The 19,110-nt window shown below is 51.6% G+C and overlaps 2 protein-coding genes across 3 annotated transcripts in view; one reads left to right on the top strand and one right to left on the bottom strand.

The window, feature by feature from the left end:
- Positions 1 to 19,110, top strand: part of PPP2R2C (protein phosphatase 2 regulatory subunit Bgamma) — a 947,578-nt gene that overhangs the window by 625,107 nt on the left and 303,361 nt on the right. The window lies entirely within an intron of this gene.
- LOC112653648 (putative MORF4 family-associated protein 1-like protein UPP) lies at positions 2,467 to 10,454 on the bottom strand. 2 transcript variants are annotated; one of them, XM_049108032.1, is made up of 2 exons: positions 9,853 to 10,454; positions 2,467 to 5,283 (listed from the first exon to the last, which is right to left on the bottom strand). In XM_049108032.1, the coding sequence occupies exon 1, from the start codon at positions 10,249 to 10,251 to the stop codon at positions 9,868 to 9,870; it is 384 nt and encodes a 127-aa protein (XP_048963989.1). In that variant the 5' UTR covers positions 10,252 to 10,454; the 3' UTR covers positions 2,467 to 5,283; positions 9,853 to 9,867. The 2 variants fall into 2 exon arrangements, with proteins under 2 accessions (XP_048963989.1, XP_048963988.1); XM_049108031.1 differs by lacking the exon at positions 2,467 to 5,283 and adding an exon at positions 8,367 to 9,095 and having other exon boundaries at positions 9,853 to 10,449.

The following is a 19,110-nucleotide window of genomic DNA, read 5'->3' as shown; positions in this document are numbered from 1 at the left end:
AGAGATCTGGTAGGATTTACCTTTTAGGCTAACTCAGCAGCTGGTATGAGATTCGGATGAGGAGGATGAGGCTGGAGGCAGGGAGGCCAGCAAGGAAGCTGTAGAGTAAGGAGCCCTCCAGGGATGCCAGTTGGGGAGTCCCACAGCCCCTGCCCAAAGCACATCGGGGAACTGGGAGAGGCCTCAACAGGGTGAAGAGAGAAGGAAGTGGAGGGGCCTCACCCTCTGATCCATCCTTTGCAGATGGGGAAACCGTGGCTCAGGGCAATGATGTGGGTGAGCCAGCCTAGGCTCCTCTCCAGTTTCACTGCACAAACAGCCCTGGTATCAAACCGTTTTTATCCACGGTAATGTATCAGACAAATATTTGCTGAGGGAGGAGGTGGGGGGAGCTGAGAAAATGAGTTTCTCGAGGACAAGCTGAGTGTCAGGGGTGTCAAACCACAGAGCCGCGGGGGCAGGGGCCTGGTCTCAAGCCTAGGCACATGGCTCCCGGGGAAGGGGGCAATGAGCCCTGGGCCCCGGCGCAGCCGCCTGCAAATCCTTCTTCAGTCTAGAAAGCAAAAGGACTCCACCTGCCACCCCCCCACCCCCCTTTGGAGCCTTCTGAGGTCTGGACGTGACACCCGGAGCAGTAGCAGCTGTGATGCCACCATGTGGATTCTTGGGGTTTGTGATTGAGAGCACTCCCAACAGGCTCCGTTCCCAGGGCTGATGCCCACAAACTAGGTGCTGAGAACAGCAGAAATTGCTTCTCTCACAGGCCTGCGAGTCCAAAATCACAGTGTCAGCAGGGTGGCTCCTTTGTGGGGCCTCAGAGGGAGACTTCCTGCTGCTCTCCTACCTTCTGGAGACAGCCTGAAATCCTTGGGGTTTCCCACCACACAGCCCCTTAACTCCAGCTCCTGCCTCAGTTAAATGCTGCCAAAGGGCTTTGATGGAGAGAAAAAGCCCACCCTCTTTGCCATCTCAGGAGGGCTGGAGCCCCACAGCCTCCAGCCCAGAGCACATAGGGCTCACCTCTGGCCTCCTCCAGAGCCACACCTCAGGAAACTGCTGTTTTCTTCTGCGAGTCAAGACTTGCAAGTGATGGGTATCAGAAAACCCAGGACAGTTTGGGATGATAAGAATAAAAGTCCAGGCTGGCCAAGACAAAGGGCGCTCAGGACACGTTTCTGTGTGTTCAAACCCAGGCCTGGCTGACCCTATGACCCTATAATGTGTTAATGCCCTTCAGATGGCTCTCTCATGAGATCCTCCTGACATTAGCATGAATCCCCCCCCCACCCTGCCCCAGGTCTCTGTCTTAAGCAGAAGCATAGGGGGTCTTCCCTGCCGCCTGTCCCCACACTGTACTTCCTAGATCCACCAGGGCCGCGTCGAGGTCCATGCCGAGTTCTCTGAGGCCCCCAAAAGACAGGGCTGGGTCTGAGTCTGCCCCTGCCATGTGCTGGCTGGGGACCTCTGTGAGCCCAGTTCTCTCCTCGAGAGGAGATGAAGCATCACCCCAAGGGTTGTAGTGGAGAGGGACAGCATCCCACCCACAGGCTGCCCGCCAACAGCCACAATGGTTAATGTTGTCTGTTTGGCTAGTCTACAGGGCCCAGCTGCGTGGTTCTACATGTCTAGATGTTGCCGTGAAGACATTGCTTACTGGACTCAGTGAGGCAGAGGACCCACCATTCTGCAGGTGGGCTTCACCCCAACAATTGACATCCTCCAGAGAAAAGACCAAGGTTTCCAGGAGAGAGAGGAAGTCTACTCAAGACTATGACAGACACCCTGCTTGTTTCTGGGTAGCCTGCAGAATGCGGACTCGAGACTGTGACATTAGTGCTTATTCCAATCTCGTCACTGGCCTACTCTGTGATTTTGGACTTGCCACATCCCCACAGTTGTGTGAGCCAATTCCTTAAGTCTCTGCTTTCTATTCCTAACTTGGAAACTAGACAATCTGACCCTGTGGGGGTAGCCCTGCCAGCCTGAGGAGAGGCCGGGCCGCTGACTCCCCAATCTCAGATTCGTCAGCAGCCCCTACCCTGCCTGAAGTAGGGGCTCCTCCTCAAGGGAGGATGGTGGGCAGGGTAGCACAGGGAGGGAGAGGCTGGTCTGGAGGCTGCAGCACCTCCACCCCTGCACCCAGTCCTCACCCGCATGCATGGTCATGCTGGCACCAGCCTTGCAGGGTGTTGTGGAGACACAATGAAAGTGAGTCCACAACCCATTCCCCTCAGTGGCCACGATTGCGATGGGCACATTTTAGATTCATTTTGTTTCTATTTTGTTAGATTTCATTTTGAGTCCAGAGAGAACTGGGCTCACAGAGGTCCCCAGCCAGCACATGGCAACTGTGGACTTGAAACTGCTGCCACCAGGAGCCAGGGCTCCCCAGGCTTCCTTCCGAGACTCACAGGTAAGACCACAGGCCACAGGGCTGGATGTTTTTAAGACTGTTAACATTTGACCTTTAGTCTTTAAAATTTTTATTTTATAATTTTAGGACTGTGTTTTAAATATAGGGAAGTGTAAAATGCAACCAAAAAAGATAGTGGACCCTACTCAGCTAACTTTTGTTGACATTAACAGGTAAATACAGTGCTCCTGAGCAGGCTTAGAAAACCCAGCAAGACTAGAAGGCACACATCAAGACTGAGAAGCTTGCCTTCCCCAGGCCCCCCGTTTCCCATTCCAAGGGAAGCACTAACAGTTGCTTGTGATTCCTTCCAGAAAAATGTCCATGTACCCCCAGCTTCTAGGAACCAGCATCACACGAGGCATTCAGTGACACCATTTTTAGGCTCATAAGCACCACCCTCCATCGTTGGCCTTGATCTGCACCTTGTATTTCCACCTAGCCCCTCCCAGCAAGTGCTCAGTGGCTTGATCCTCTTGGCCTCCCGGGTCTCCACCCATCCTTCCAGCCTCCCCCAGGGCCTCCTTTCCAATGACACTGGATCCACAGCACTGCCCCAGCAGTGGCTTGGAAGGTCAATATGACTGGGGTAGGGAGCCCAACCAAGGGAAAGGTCCTGGTGGTGCCAGGACAGGGATGGAGGTATCCGAAGCCAAGACTGAAGGGGTCATGGTCATGGTGAGGGCCAGCATCCGGTCAGATTCTGCAAGCCACGACATGTTTGTGAAACTCCCCATGCCTGGGTGAGGAAAGCCAGCAACGTTTCCCCAGGCACACGGCTGTCCGGATCTAAACAGACCAACCGTTTCCTTCTTCCCACACTTGCCATCCTCCACACCCTGGTGCTCCAGCCACAAATGCCTTGGCCTTTCACATTCAACGCTTTTTCTAATCATCCGTCTTTCCTCTGTTAACCTGCCACTGGGTGAATGTGTGAGTGGACTGAGGCTGAGCAGCTGTGAGACCTCATGGTCTGCCAAGCACAGCTGAAACCGAACGCTACCCTAAGCTTCTGTGGGCAGAAGGAACAGAAGGGATCTGTTGACACCCTCTACACAGATATGCTCTGCAGCGACCTCTGTTGGTTACAGGGCTGACCGGCCTGCACATCTCACCAGCCCAAGGCACCTGCTGGGTAGCATTTGGGGCAGGGCAGGTCAAGCCTGAGCCTCCTGAAAGATGAGGCCTCTGGACTGTCAGGAGAGGGCTGCCCAGGGGCTGGGGGTAGCAGAGCGGTGGTGAGCTCGCCGGCATCACCAGGTGAGTGGCTGTTCCACCAGAAAGCCACACCCTTGCCATCTTGTGTGGACTCTTCAGGTCACCTTCCCAGGAAACCTGGGGGGCGGTGGGAGGGGGGAAAGGCCTCTGGATCACGGCTCATAAACCCATTCTCACCCAGCACAACTTCAGAATCAAGTAGATTGCTTCAGGAGGGGTCGGTGAGATAGGGCAGGGTGTATCAGAAGTCAGATGCCCTATCAGATAGGGCAGGAGGTCTCCAGCACCGTGGAGGTCAGGATTCTCAGGGGGAAGCGGGGAGGCTGCTGGGGAAGGGGCATGTGGGCTGCAGTTGAGTGCTCCCCAAGGCAATGTTCTAGAAATAGAAGATCAGTGCTGATGCACCTCTGGTGGCTTAAGAGAGAACTGCAGGGAAGTTTATGCTAACTAAATCAGAGGCTGGAGGGCAGGAGAGAGGCATGGAGAGCCAGGGGGTTAGGGACCACTATGCACCAGGGTGGTCCCATCAGCAGGTGCCTTCCCCGTGTCACACATCAAAGAAGAAACCCTCGCTCGAACTACTCCCCACTCACCTCATTCCTCTGTTTTCCTCCACAGCAGAACTCCTTCAAAGTGCTCCCCATTCTCCCTCACCATCTTTACTCCTTTTAGGTAACAGAGTGCCCCAGTCAGAAGCATCAACATGGGCAAAGGCCCTGGGGCCAGCACGTGCTTGTCATGGCTAGGGAACAGCAGAACAGCCTACCTGGCTGGAGCAGTGAAGCAGCCTAACAACCAGGAGCTAGAGGTGGGAAACTGCAGAAACTGAAGGTCAGAGGTGGGAAACTACAGAAGTCTGCCCATCTTGTCCTTTGCAGTCTGTGGTCCTGACTTGGGATTTGGTTTAAGGGATAACTGAATTCTCAGACAGATGCCAGAAAGTTACTAAGGGAGAATACCAAGGGGAAAATGGACAGCCGGTCATTGGAGAGTCCAACAAGCCTGCTCCAGCTGACGGCTCGAGCATGACAGAGGACTGCTTCGTCAGGCAGGCATATTCTACGGGAGCACATTAAGGAACTTCTCTGACCTTCTCGGAGTCACAGGGCGTACCATGCAGTTCAATCCATGTGGGTTAGAGTGTGGGACTCATGGGACACTGAGTGATCAGACCATATACCCCGACCCCTCAGGATGCCTCTGACTGCCCAGGAACTGCATCATGGGTGTCACCAGATGACCATGCGGGAGTACCAAAGGTGGATTTCATCTGCTCAGTACCTTTTGCAGCTGGGGAATGTGTCTCAGGGCCTGTCTGGAACCCAGCCACTGTCTGCTGTCTAAACAGACTTAGTCCTAATGCAGGACTCACGTGAAAGTCCCAGGGTAGCTGGGCCTCTCCTTAAATTCCCAAAGCCTAGGAAGAGGCCGGACACACCTGTCTTCAAAGCTCTGCCTCGAGGGCCAGCACTGAAATTGTCCACTGGCTGAGTGGTTTACTTGACATGAACTGGAGACAACTGGAACGTCAAGCCCCAAGGAAGCTCAGAGAAGAGAGTGCAAAACCATCATCTTCTGGTGGCCCAGAGTCACAGAGCCAGCTCCTCCTCCAGAGCGAGTTCCTGGGGGTTTTGCAGCCCCTGCATCCTCACCTGAACAAGGAGGACAATAAAATGACCTCTCAAATTTCTGAAAATTAGATAATGTGTATGTTCAGTACCAAACCCCAAGTAGCTTCTAATAGACTTTTGTTTTCTCATTCCAGACGTCCAATGTGCTGCCTGCCCCTGGACAGGAGCTGTAGGAACATGGCTGTGGGCCGACAGCACAGATGGGACACTTTCGGGTCCTTGAGTGATTTTAGAATTGGATCTGTTTCACCCCATTTGCATCCCAGAGACTGACTTTATTCCTCAGGAGTTTGATGCAAGCAAAGATAATACTAACCACTGCCAGTTAGAAAGGGAAATGGAGGGCAGCCCCTGTGGCGCAGCGGTTTAGTGCTGCCTGCAGCCCAGGGCGTGATCCTGGAGACCCTGGATCGAGTCCCACGTCGGGCTCCCTGCATGGAGCCTGCTTCTCCCTCTGCCTATGTCTCTGCCTCTCTCTCTCTCTCTGTGTGACTATCATAAATAAATAAAAAAAATTTAAAAAAAAAAAAAAAAAAAGGGAAATGGATTTTAAGATGTAAATAAAAGGATGTTTGCCTTAACAAAGACCTCACATTCAAAAACTGGGGACTCCCAAGAATCCACCCCCCATTTTCACCACTACCCCTCTCCATTTGACACTGCTGCTGTCACCCATGGTCCAGCCTGCGGGGACAGCCAGGACAGGGGCCTCAGAAACTGCGGCTCCTATGGAAGGGGTGTGCAGTCCTCAGCCCCAGCAATCCCAGTTCTGTGCAGCTGCACCCACGGTGCTCCTGGCATCATTAATTGGTTAAGCCAGAGCACAACATACAGTTGTCCTTCTAATAAAGGACTCCAGACTTGGGGGGCTGGTCCCACAGGCCATTGGCTGTTGCAATTCCAACGGTGACAAACATCATGAGCAACCAAATGAAGCAGAGGCAGGGAGGTAGGCCAGGTCCTCTGTTCTCCCCTGCACAATCATGGAGGTGGGATCTCTACCCTCGCCTCACAGGCCTTGCCTCGTCCACCTTCCACAACCACACGCGAGTTTCCTAAACCACAGTGTTGTTGACCTGCTCAAGCCTTTCCAGCTAACCACCACTACCTCAGAGGCCTGTCCTACTTGAATCGTGATACCTTGACCAGCACAGGCATCATGTGGGCGCTTGTAAGAAATACATGACATTAGGTCCTTTACAGGACTAGAAGCTGCATTTTGAAATGACCCCGGAGTTTCAGAGGCACTTTACATTTGAACAGTGCTGCTTTAGGGGCTCGGTACAGAGCCAGAAGCAGCCCCAACTGTTGAGACTTTTTTTAGCGAGTGGTAGGTCATTTCAAAAACTTAAAAATATATTTTTTTCTTGTCACACATTCAAAAACATTTGACTATTCAGAATATACCAGTATATCTCCTGGTATGAAGAACTGAGAGCACATCCAGGTGCAGCCAAGAGCACGAAGACCCCAGGTGGAGAAGCAGGGAAACACAGGATCAAGTTTAAACTCTTCCAAGTCACACGCAGATGGCTACAAGCATGCCTCCTACCTCCCGCTCCCTGCAAAACCCCACAACCCTCCTCTATCATGTCACATTTCTACCTACTGACAGGCTCCCAGGGTGGGTTCCAGAACACTTGTTCCCTGTGCCTGGGGTGCTGTTCAGGGCTGAGCTCACAGTTCTGGGTCCAGACCAGGAGGCACTGGGTCTGAAGAGCTTTCTCACACCCCCAATGCTCAGTGGACTCCCTCTTCAGCGCTCCCACCACAGTAAAAACACAGGGTACAACATCTCCTGGGCCACCTGCAGCAGGCCTGGGACCACAAACCATATCATTACTAGGGCCACCTTTCACTTTCAAAACTGCCCCAGGGGATCCCTGGGTGGCGCAGCGGTTTGGCGCCTGCCTTTGGCCCAGGGCGCGATCCTGGAGACCCGGGATCGAATCCCACGTCAGGCTCCCGGTGCATGGAGCCTGCTTCTCCCTCTGCCTGTGTCTCTGCCTCTCTCTCTCTCTCTCTGTGTGTGTGACTATCATAAATAAATAAAAATTTAGAAAAAAAAAAAAAAACAAAACTGCCCCAGTTCAACAGATGACATGGCTACCCTCAACAGGTGCTCAGGCCGTGAACCTCGGGACACAGCTGGATCCTTACACATCCACATCATCTCTCAGCAATGCCTTCAGAACACCATGCACCCACCGGTGCCTGCAGGGACCACCCTGCCCCAGGACTCCCAGCTGTCTGCTCCTCACTCCGCCCTCAACTTCAATTCTTAATCCAGCAGCCAGTGAACCTCCTCATTCCTGGTCAGGTCCCACCACTCCTCTGCTTAAAGCTTCATTTCCGTGTCACCTGCAGTCAGAACGATTGTCCCTTCTGACCTCACCATTTGCCACTTTCTCCCAAACCACTTGTGTCTCCTGCTATTCCTCAGCTCTCTACCCTGTTTGTCCCACCCACAGAGAGCACAGAACATTTTTTCCTTAGATATCCTTGTGTATATTACACACACCCATCCTTGCTCAAACATCACCGTATCAGGTATGTCACTTGACCACCCTATATCAAACAGCAACACCTCCCTCCCCAATACCCGCTTCTCTCTCTCTTTTTAAGAACTTACCACTATTGGATATATATGACTTTTTTCCTGCCTTAGCACAATGAGGCACTGTCCTAAGCTTACAAACGTCAAATCCAAGCGTATAAGCACTTTGTTCACTGATGCACCCCCAGCACCTGTTGGTACTCAATTTATGTGGGATATATAAATACAACCAATGGGGGCACTGTATTGATTCTGTTTACAGAGCTGTCTTAACCCATGGGACCACCCCTCCTAGAAACTCCTAGCATCCAGCAGAGTCTGGAGTGGCACCCGGTCACAGTGAACATTAAGGGACTGAATGAACTTCAGCCTCCTGGAGGCAGAGGTCAGACCAAATGCTTTCCAGAGGCCCCTTCCTGCTCTGCCTTTTCTGTCCTGTTACAGTCCCCACAGATAGAACCTTCCCCTGGCCTACAGGCTTTTGAGCACATTCCAAAATAGGAAGCACCGGACACCCATTTGACAATAATGACAACCAAAGGGAAACTTTCATTCTGAAAACGATTTATTTATCTCACCTTTTCCTGGCCAAGTCAATGGCTTTGGTTATTTGCACAAAGGTTCTAAAAACTGGCTTTCAGCGCTTCTTTTCTAGGCAAATGAACTTTATAGTAAGAAGCTAGAGCTCTGCTCTCAACCCCTTTGGGGTGTGCTCTGAGGACCCAAGCTGGGTACCACCTAAGCCTGGAAGATGCTACCTGCTATCAATTTGGGGCCCACCATTGGTAGCTCCATGCTCTTCTACCCAAGCCCTCCAGGTCACGTAGATGTCACATGCAGTTGTGGCAGAGAAGCTCCTAAAATGCATGATTATATCAAAATGGTTTACCCTGAAGTCAGCCAATACACACAGTACCTAGAATTCATCCCCTATTCTAGGTTACTCACCAGACAGGTTACATGATGTGCACCAGTTAACATGCCACAGAAAAATTACATTTCTGAAAAAACAAAAAAGCAAAAACCAAAAAACCAAAAAACAAGCAAACAGAAAAAAAGAAAAGAAAAGAAAAAAACCACAGCTCTCCTCCTCTGATACGAGAGACTGCAGAATCCCAAAATGCGGATGCCATCCATCTCCATGCCCAACAGCCCCCGGGGCTTCTCAATCTGATCCAAAGCAGCAGCATCTGCATCCTTGACCGGTCTGGGCTCTTGCTTCAGCAGCTGCAGCCAAGCAGGGTCTTCTCTCTTGCAGAAGTCTGACCTCAAGTCTCTTTCATGGGTCCCCAAATTCCAGGAAGCATTAAAAAAAAAAAAAAAAAAAAAAGCAGAGCACAAGAGTATACGTCGGAACTTTAAAAAGACAAAGTCAGAGCAGCCTACAATCTAGGCCTATTCCCTTAGGTAACAGTATTTACCTAGAAGCTGTCTTCTCGAAACTCAATACACCTGATAATCATAATCATATCCGCATACACAACACTGAAATCCTCTTCCCAGAATAATACTAGAGACTTAGTATTCAACGTGTGAAAACATCGTAGAGAAAGTGAAAGACTCTTGGTTTCATGAAGCCTCTCCGGTCAGTCCTCTTTACCAGCTGAACGGAGTCCATCAGCGGATAATCTGGAGTACAAGTGGGGCAATTCATCATCATCATCACAACCTAAATTCTAGAACTCGTATCCTGGGGTCAAACAAACCCAACCAACTGTGCAGAATGCTACCGCCTGCTCTCGGGTCGTGGGAAACGCTCCGACCTCATCACACCAAGAAAAGTCCTGTCCTGCACTTGCATTCGCGCTCCTCCAGCTCGCCTCCCGGGCTTGCTTCCACCCGGCGGAGGGGGCTGGCCCACCTTCTGCAGACGTTCCCCGCGGCGGTCTCTACGGTTCACAACACACCAAACGCCTTGCGGCTAATTCCCAACGTAAAAGCGAGACCCCGCGTCTATCCGCCCGGCGGGGCGCTCCGCGGCGGGGCTGCACGAGCCCGGGTCCAGCCAGCCGCCCCCGGCGCCCCGCACGTACCCGCCCCCGCGTCCGTCAGGCGCAGCCGCAGCCGCAGCTGTCGATCTGCCGGTGCAGCTCCACGATCCTCCGCCCCATCAGCGCGGCCTCGGCGGCCTTCCGCTCCGCCTTCTCGCACAGCCTCAGCACCCGCTCCTCCGCCTCGCCGCCCGCGCGGCGGCCGGGCCCCAGCACGCCCTCGGCCGAGGCGTCCACCTCGCTCTGGAGCTCGTCCAGCAGGCTCGCGACCTCCAGCAACTTCCGGCGGGCCCGCAGGTGCGCGCGCACGTGCTCGCGCTGGAGGGCGGCGACGTCCCGGCGGGCGGCGGCGCGCTCGGGGCTCGGGGGGCTCGGGGGGCTCGGGGGCCGGCCGCAGGGCTGCTCCGGCCCCCGCCGCTCGTCCGCGTCCGCGGGCCGCATCGCGCCGCCCCCGCCCCCGTCCCCGCCCCGGCGGCCGGCTCACGGGCCCCGAGAGGCCGAGCGGCTGGCGGCGAGCGTCGGGTAGGGGGCCGAGCTCGCCGTGTGGAGCAACAGGTTGCGCCGAGTTTTCGCAGCAGAGACGGCGTCCAAAATGGGGCCCCTGCCGTCTGCCAGCGCTGCGCTCACGTGCGTCCCGTTTACGGCACGCCGGGGCTGCTTTGCGGCCGGCCGTGCGTGCGTGCGTGCCGGCGCTCGCGGAGTGCGGACGTCGCCCTGCGTGCGCCGCGACGGTGCGCGGTCGCCCCGGGTCCAGCTCCCTAGCGTTCCAAGCCCCCGGGAACCGGCCGGGGTCCGCGCTGCTGGGATGCGCAGCTTCGGTGCGGCGAGGAGCGAGGGGGCGAGCTGGGCGTCGGGGCTTCGGTGCGCGCGCCGGCGGCTCCCCGCGCTGGGCTCCCGGGCACGGTGGCTCTCGGCCCCGCCCGCAGCCGCGCTGTGCGCTGCGGACGGACGCTCACGGCCGGGTTCGCCCCGCCGCCCGCCGCCCGACTTCTGCTGGAGCGTGGGATTCACTGAGCCTCGCTTTATCCCGGCCGGCATCGCCTCGCCCGGCTGGCGCCAGGGGCGTCCTCGCGCAGTCGTTCGGGAGGAATGATCCATTCTCCGTCAGGCTGTGTGAGCCCGTCCCTATCACTGCAGGCTCTGCAGGCAGGCAGGTTCTGGGTGGTTTCCGCATGACCCTCCCCTGCCTCGGCATACAGAAAGAGCTCAGTAAGTGCTGATGTATCGTTTTTTCCCCCCGGCATTTCTTTTTTCTTATGCTTTGTTTTTTTCTTTTTAATTATAGTTGACACACAATGTCACGTTAGCTTCAGGTGTATAACTAGTGATTTGGCAACTCTGTACATTAGGCTATTCTCACTACAGGTGTAGCTACCATCAAAGATATTTTTTAATGCACCCATTGTCATTGTGGGACGGACGAGGTAAATTTCTAGGCGTTTTCACTCTGTGCACCTCTAGCAGGTGATATTGGGGAGACCCTCCTTGTGGGTTGGCCAGAGGTCACGTCTCTTCTAGGCTACTCTACCGTGCACAGTGGCCCCTCTTCAGAGGCAGCAGCATCATGTCCAGTCCTCATCGTTTTAACCCGGACATCACTGTCTGCTCCTAGCCAGAGAAGACTCTACTTAAGGAGTTCATGTGATTAGATCAGGTGTGCCTGAGTAATCATCCTTTTGCAGTATAATGTAACATAGTCACAGGAGTAATACTTGAGCTCACAGTGATACCAGAGAGCAATAATATGGCTCACGGGAAGCTGTATTAAAATTACGCCTAGCATAGGCTCCTAGGAATCCTAAGAGCTTGATTTCCCAGCAGCCATATATGACAAAAGTAGCAGTAAGGAAATCTAGAGAGCTAAACATAACAAGAATTGCCCGGCTTTTGGTACAAGAGCAGAACAATAAAATACATAGGAAATCTACTGAGTTTTTGAGGCAGTCGTATTAGCTAAAGTGCTGCCACCCTAGTTGAAGAAAGCTCAAGACTGTTCAAAATGTATAAAGGCTTCTAGACTCCCAATTTTCTATCAGCAGAAAGTAGGCTCAGTAGCCAAAACTGACATCTTTTTCAATGCCGTCTTCAGAAGTGGCCAAGATGTGTGATGGAGAAGAGAGAACATGTTGGAGAGTACAGACACGTGTTGTGGAAGACAACGGATAAAGGCAGGGTCAGCAAACTACAGCCCTGAACTAAATGTTTTTCATATATTTAAGGAGCAGTTTAAAAAAGAAAAAGGAGGGACACCTGAGTGGCTCAGCGGTTAAGCATCTGCCTTTGGCCCCTGGGTTCCGGGATCAAGTCTCACATTGGGCTCCCTGCATGGAGCCTGCTTCTCCCTCTGCCTGTGTCTTTGCCTCTCTCTCTCTGTCTCCAATAAATAAATTAAAAATAAAATAAAATAAATAAATAAATAATAAATAAATAAATAAAATAAAGTGACACAGAAGGTATGTGATGTACAAAGCCTAAAAAGGTTGATTCTCGGCAATCCTTGGGTGGCTCAGCGGTTTAGCACATACCTTGGGTGGCTCAGTGGTTTAGCACATAGGCCCAGGGCATGATCCCAGAATCGAGTCCCACGTTAGGCTTTTGCATGGAGCCTGCTTCTCCCTCTGCCTGTGTCTCTGCCTCTCTGTGTCTCTCATGAGTAAATAAATAAATAAAATCTTAAAAAAAAAAAAAAAGTTGGTTCTCTGGCCCTTTACAGAAAAAATGTGCCAACACCTGCATTAGTGAAGCTTTTGTAGGTTGCAGGGCCAAGACCTAATCAAGGAATATTCCTTATCCTTAAAGTAGAAAGACCAGACGATATTTGCCCCACAGCATGTCAACACTGCTGCAAGTCAGTTACTGCCACCATTCAGCCTCCCTTACAAATGGGCACTGTCCTGCCCCATCACCTCAGTGTATTGGCTCTGTGTGGCTGTTAGAGACTGCATGTTTGCTGTCCCCCCCCCCCACCCCAGATTCATATGTTGAAACACTAATCCAAATGGTATTTGGATGTGTGTCCTTTGGGAGGTAGTTCGGTCATGAGGGTGGAGCCCCCATGATAAGATTAGTGCCCTTAGAAGAAGAGACGCCAGAGAACTGGCTAGCTCATTCTCTCTCGGATACAGTGGGAGGGCAACTGTCCACAAGCCAGGAGGAGGGCTCTCCCTAAATGCCAGATCTGCCAATACCTCAATCTTGGATTTCCAGCCTCCAGAACTGTGAGAAATAGTTTGTCGTCTTAAGCCACCCAGTCTATGATATTTGTTATAGTAGTCTGAACTAAAATACAGGGCAAGAACTCGTCTTTTAAAAAAGTTCATAGGCCTCTGGGCCATGAAAAGCCATATTTAAACCTGGTGTGGATCACAAGGTATCAGACTTCTAGCCAAATGCCATGCCTAGAGGAAATTTGGGGGGATCCTTAGAAGAGGTTGAGGAAATTTTACGTAATTGGGGACAATGGGGACAAACTGTGGTAGATTATATAGATGATCCCAGTTCTCCACCCCTTCCTGCATCCACATCTTTTGCCGTGTGTCTTTGGCCAATGAAATGTTAGCAAACATGATTCAAGAACATTGTTGGAGCGTGCTGACACAGTGGGGCCCCCGCCTTGCAATGAGAAGAATGTGCTGGGTTGTCTTAGTGGTCTCAGGAGGAAGAGGAGGGAAACACTGGACCAAGCTGCCCTAGACAGGTCCAATTTAGATAAGCTGGCCCACAGACACATTAGGGAGCTGGTTTGGATCATCCAAATCCCAACCAAATTACAGACCCTTGGGCAATGTTTGTTGTGGTTACTGGCACTTAGGGTGGCCTATGCAACAAAAGCTAATTGATCCAGTTGGTATGAACCCTGTTTAGATGAGATTGTGAACCCAGATGAATTAAAACGCCAAGCTTAGTTGGAAGGATCTCACTCAAATGCTCAGATGTTCTGGTTTTTTTTCTTTATTTTTTTATAAAGATTTTATTTGTGAGAGAAAGAGAGCAGGAGCAGGGGGAGGTGAGGGAGAAGCACACTTCCTACTGAGCAGGGAGCCTGACATGGAGCTCCATCACAGGACCCTGAGATCATGACCTGAGCCAACGGCAGATGCTTAACTGACTGAGCCACCCAGGCACCCCTGGGTTTTTTCCTTTAGAAACTTGGGCCTGGAGGTGCCTGGCTGGCTCAGTTGGTAGAGCATCGACTTTCAATCTTGGGGTCATGAGTTCATGCCCCACACTAGGCATAGAGCCAACTTAAAAAATAAAAACAAAACAAACTTTAGAAACTTGGGGCTGGAGTGTCTTCCTCAGGAGGTGGTATTCATTCCCTTGGCACATCCAAAGCTTTTTCCATGTCCCTTTTTCACACTGACACTGTAGTGCTGCTTTTCTGGATGTCACAGCACCAGACACGAATTTTATTATATGTGCTGCCGAAGCGAGCATGACCAGACACACATTTTAGAAGACACAAATTTTAGAAAATATAAGTCAAGGGATCCCTGGGTGGCTCAGCGGTTTAGCGCCTGCCTTTGGCCCAGGACGTGATCCTGGAGACCCGGGATCGAGTCCCACGTCGGGCTCCCTGCATGGAGCCTGCTTCTCCTTCTGCCTGTGTCTCTGCCTCTCTCTCTCTGCGTCTCTCATGAATAAATAAATAAATAAAATCTTAAAAAATATATAAGTCATTTGTCACTATAGCCACTTTTAAATATCACTGCCATATGCACAAATGATGTTCCCCAAACTTTACATTTTACAATCAAGATCACATTGCTATGGCCAGCTGCAGACCACATCACACCACATTGAGGATTCTGGAAGAAAGGGGATCTTTCTTGGTTACAGCAGCAGAGAACTTGGCAACCTGAAGAAAAGTGGAAAAGATAACATGTACCTAAAGAACTGTATAATCAAGCTAAGGAGATGTGAAGGCAGTGTTGAAAGTTGCCTGGATTCTTCTAGTTGTTTATAGTAGAATGTAAGAGGGAGAAACATCTGTTGAATATAAAAAAGCCAGGACTTGCCAGGTTTGCTGGGTTTCTCATTCCCAGCTTCTCTGCATAGCAGACAGTGCTAACATTAAGGAGGGGCTCTGGACAGAGATCAAATCCTTGCTGTCAGGAAAACAAGGTTAAAGATGAAACCTAAAAGCATGACTAAAAATGCTGTGTTAAAACCTCAGGTAGATTTATGGTGTTGCTTCATAGAGCCTTTTGCTTTTTTTTTTTTTCTTTTTAAGATTTTACTTATTTGTTCATGAGAGACACAGACAAAGAGGCAGAGACGCAGGCAGAGGGAGAAGCAGGTTCCACACAGGGAACCTGATGTGGGACTCGATCCTGGCACTCCAGGATCATGCCCTGGGCCGAAGGCAGGCGCTAAACCACTGAGCCACCCACAGATCCCCATCGTAGGGCCTTTCAAACACACAAAAGGCCTGCTGAGGATCTCAAGATAGATCTCTTGCAAACTGCAGGATCCTGGGGTCCTGGGATCAAATTCCCCATTGGGCTTCCGGCAGGGCACCTGCTTCCCCTCTGCCTATGTCTCTGCCTCTCTATCTCTGTGCCTCTCATGAATATATATATATATATGTATATATATATTTTAACTTATTCTTAAAAAAAAAAAAAAGGAAGGAATCTTATGTTCCCTCTCCTGGAATCTGGATGGGTCTTTGTGGCCACCTAAGAGAGTATGGCCCAGGTGACTGCAGCTTTTTTTCCAACTACCCAGAGCCACCACACTGGACAAATGATTGGGAGAGAACCAAGGAGATGCCCCAGAGGCCCCAGCTTTCCAGTTTTCCAAGCCCAGGCACTAGGCACATGAAGTGACGGAGCATTCGAGATGACGCTAGCCCCAGCCAACCCTGACAGCAATTCCACAAAACCCTGAGCCCAAAATGCTGGACTGAGTCCTCCAAATTCTGGACCTATTAAGTTTTATTTTTTAAATTAAAAAAAATATTTTATTTATTTATGAGGGACACAGAGGGATGGGCAGGCTCCCTGCGGGAAGCCTGATGTGGGACTTGATCCCAGGACTCTAGGATCACTCCCCGGGCTAAAGGCAAGCGCTCAACTGCTGAGCCACCCAGGGATCCCCCGACCCATTCAGTTTTAGAGTGATCTGTTATGTAGCAAGAGACCACCAGAACAGAGTGCCATGCCAGAAGCTGCAGTTTGGTGAGGGCTTGATGTACCTTCTGCCACAAAGCTGAAATTACTTACTTGACAGCTTGAAAAAACACCCACTTATTATCTCACACTCTTAAATTCAGAAGTCCAGTGTGGCTAAAGTCTCTGCTCATGTCACCTGGGCCTACCTTACTTTCTGGAGACCCTGGGGAAGACACCATTCCCAAGCTCATTCGGGTTGTCGGCAGACTCCACAGTTGCTTGGGTTCGTAGGACTGGGTCCCTGTTTGTAGGCCAGCAACATGCATGGAATCCTTTCTGTGCTTTGAATATCTTGGCTTTCCTCTCAAGCTCCAGCTCTCTGCATTGAAGGCCCATTAGATTACAGTGGGCCCACCTGGATAATTAGAGCTTCAAAGTCTCTTTTGCCTTGTCATGTCACATGTTTGTGGAAATAACACCACCAGGTGTGGCGATCATGGGAACCAAAATTCTGACAAAATCTCTGATGATGAAAGCTGAACCTGAGGAACCCCAGGCAATTAGGCCTTGGTTTCTCTCCACCTAACTTGGTGACCTGCCACCAATGTCACTCCAAAGTCATACCTCATGGTGTGTGACCTAGAACAGAGGAAGGAGCAACATGAGCACGGTATAACTGAGAAAGCCAGTTCTTTCCATAGCGTTGGGACGTAAGCCCCTGTGTACCACCTGCCCTCTCACAGGGGGTCTTTTAAACACCCATGACTTCTTTTAAAGTAAATATAGATTATTAAATAAAAAGGTTGGGGGGGGGGCACCTGACTGTCATAGTTTGGTTAGGTGTCCATGACTCTTGATTTTGGCTCAGGACAGGATCTCAGGGTTGTGAGATCAAGTCCTGTGTCAGGCTCTGTACTCAGCATGCAGCTTGCTAGGGATTTTTCTCTTCTTCTCCTTCTACCCCCCCTTCCCCTGTGTAAATAAATAAATACCTTAGATCTTTTTTTTTTTTTTTTTTTAAGCAATCTGGAGTGACAGTGCCTCCATTCTACAGGTCTTACTGTCTTTTCCTCTTCATGTTCATTCACGATAGTAAAAAGTTGTTACAGAAGAGATTTTCTCACCCCTTGGCTTCCCATCGCTCCCTACTTTGGATGGAGGAGGGCAGCTTTGTTGACATTGTGAAGGAGCTCAGTTTTAGGGTTCAAGGAGAGCAGGGCTGGCGCTGAAGGAAGAACTGAGGGCAGAAGGGACAACAAGGCACAGCAGCAAGCAAGGACTACCAATGGAGAACAGGATCCATACGTCCACCTGGAACGGACTTGGTGAAGACAAGATGTGCCACCAACCCAGGACCTCTGAATGGTCAACAGATAGCAGAGTGGCCCCTCTGGAGATGTACTGCACTTACCCACATGGCTTAACCCACAGGAGTAACCAAGCAGTGAAGCTCAGGGTTGGGGGTGGGAAACCCCCCGGAAGCGAAACCCAAGTGCACTGGGAATTCCGAACTGGGAGTAAAGCACCGTGATGGGGAGCAGGCCCTGCACCAGGCTCACTGGAGCTGCCGCTGGAGCAGAAAGCAGGAGAATGGCAAATGGCTAATGTATCCAAAAAGTTGGGAGTCTGTTTCTCACCTATGTTTCACGTCATTATCCCAAGAAGTACTGGGGAAGGGCTTTGTAAGAAGAGTGGTGCGTAAACCTGTATCATTCCATCCTGCATCTCACAGAGAAGTTGGGTTGATCCAGGAGAAGGGAAGAGGAGACACCCATGAAGAGCTGACAAGAAGACATAGGCAGGGTGGGGGGTGGGGGGGTATGCATCCGAAGGCCACAGCAGGAGCCCCTCAGTTGGTCTGAAGGTGGCCTGGCACAACCAGCTCAGGACTCTGGCTGGGGAGGGAAGGTAGGAGAGGCGCTGGGGATGGATTTGGACTGCCTGCCGATGGCATGTGCTCCCCAGGGAAAGGTTACAGCAGTGCCGATGGCCGTGCTGTACCTTCCAGCTCATTGGCTTGAGAAGCCTTAGGAGGTAAGAACTCTTGGGGCATCTCATGAGGCTGAGCGGTTACCAGAAGCCACAAAGACCCTCAGTTCCGTGAAGGATGGAGGCAGGCACTGGAGCAGCCAGCCCAGGGAGAGACTCGGGGCTGGCCATGCTTCCCACGGCCTGACCACCCCCCTGCATGGGGTCCCCAGCACAGGGCACGCCATCATGTCCCCCAGCTTAGAAAGGGAAGGCCCTCCCTTGAACCTGTGCCTATCCACTCGCGTTTTTCAGGAGTTGTAGGTATGCACTGTTTCCACTTCTTACCCCCTTCAGGTTGGACTTGATGGCACTTCTCAGCTGCAGTGGAGCCGCTTGAACAGGGACAAAAGCCCTCAACAGGCAGCACAAGGCCAGTGCGCCGGTGCAAACTCCAGCAGAGGTGGGAGGTGGTCAGCCAGCGCAGGGGCGGCCCTGGAAGGCTTTGATAGGTCAAGAGCAGGAAGCGACTCTCCTCTGTGCATTTCCCCTTCTCAGGAACCCGCACCACGGCCACCCAGCTAGAAGAATCAGCTGACTAATTGCTTTCGCTGCCGCCCGCAGGCAGCCCAACAGCACCCTCTCCTGGCTCCACTTCCCCTGACCCTCAAATCCGCTGGGGGCTGGAGTCGGGGTACTCAGGGTTGGGGTGGGTTCTCTCCCTGCAAAACCCTCCTGAGCTCCGGCGACTCCCTGAGAAGCCTGTCTTCCCTGACCTAAACCAACTCAAACTTCTGACCCTGTTCAACCTTTCATCAGAGTAGCCAGCACAAAATATGGCATAGATTTACTTGTTTGTGGTCCATCTCACCCACTGGAAGGAGGGTAAGGGCAAGACCTACCCCACTTTTCTGGTCTATTTACCACTGTTTCCCTAGCTAGTTTTGACGGATTCCTGGGGCTCAGGAGATGGAAAGGGAGAAAGAGCCAAGAGTGTCCTTTTTCTAGGAATGGGATGTGGGCTTATAATAAATCACAAGACCTCATATCTTTTAGAGCCTGTTTCAAAAAGCTTGCTCATTTCCTCCCTGGGCAGTAAAACAGGTTATTAACTCAACAAATATTCTAAGCTCTGGACCTAAAACAGTGAACAAAACAAACCAAAGTTCCCATGCCCACAAAGTTTACATTTTGGTAGGACTCACTGCTAGGTTTC

The sequence above is a fragment of the Canis lupus genome, chromosome 3, assembly GCF_003254725.2.
Source record: "Canis lupus dingo isolate Sandy chromosome 3, ASM325472v2, whole genome shotgun sequence".
Classification (NCBI taxonomy): domain Eukaryota; kingdom Metazoa; phylum Chordata; class Mammalia; order Carnivora; family Canidae; genus Canis; species Canis lupus.
Note: the sequence above shows the minus strand (reverse complement) of the source record. Positions and strands in the feature narration are given on the sequence as shown.

Excerpts from the sequence above, each read along its gene's own strand:
- LOC112653648 (XM_049108032.1), bottom strand. The coding sequence starts at position 10,251 with ATGCGGCCCGCGGACGCGGACGAGCGGCGGGGGCCGGAGCAGCCCTGC.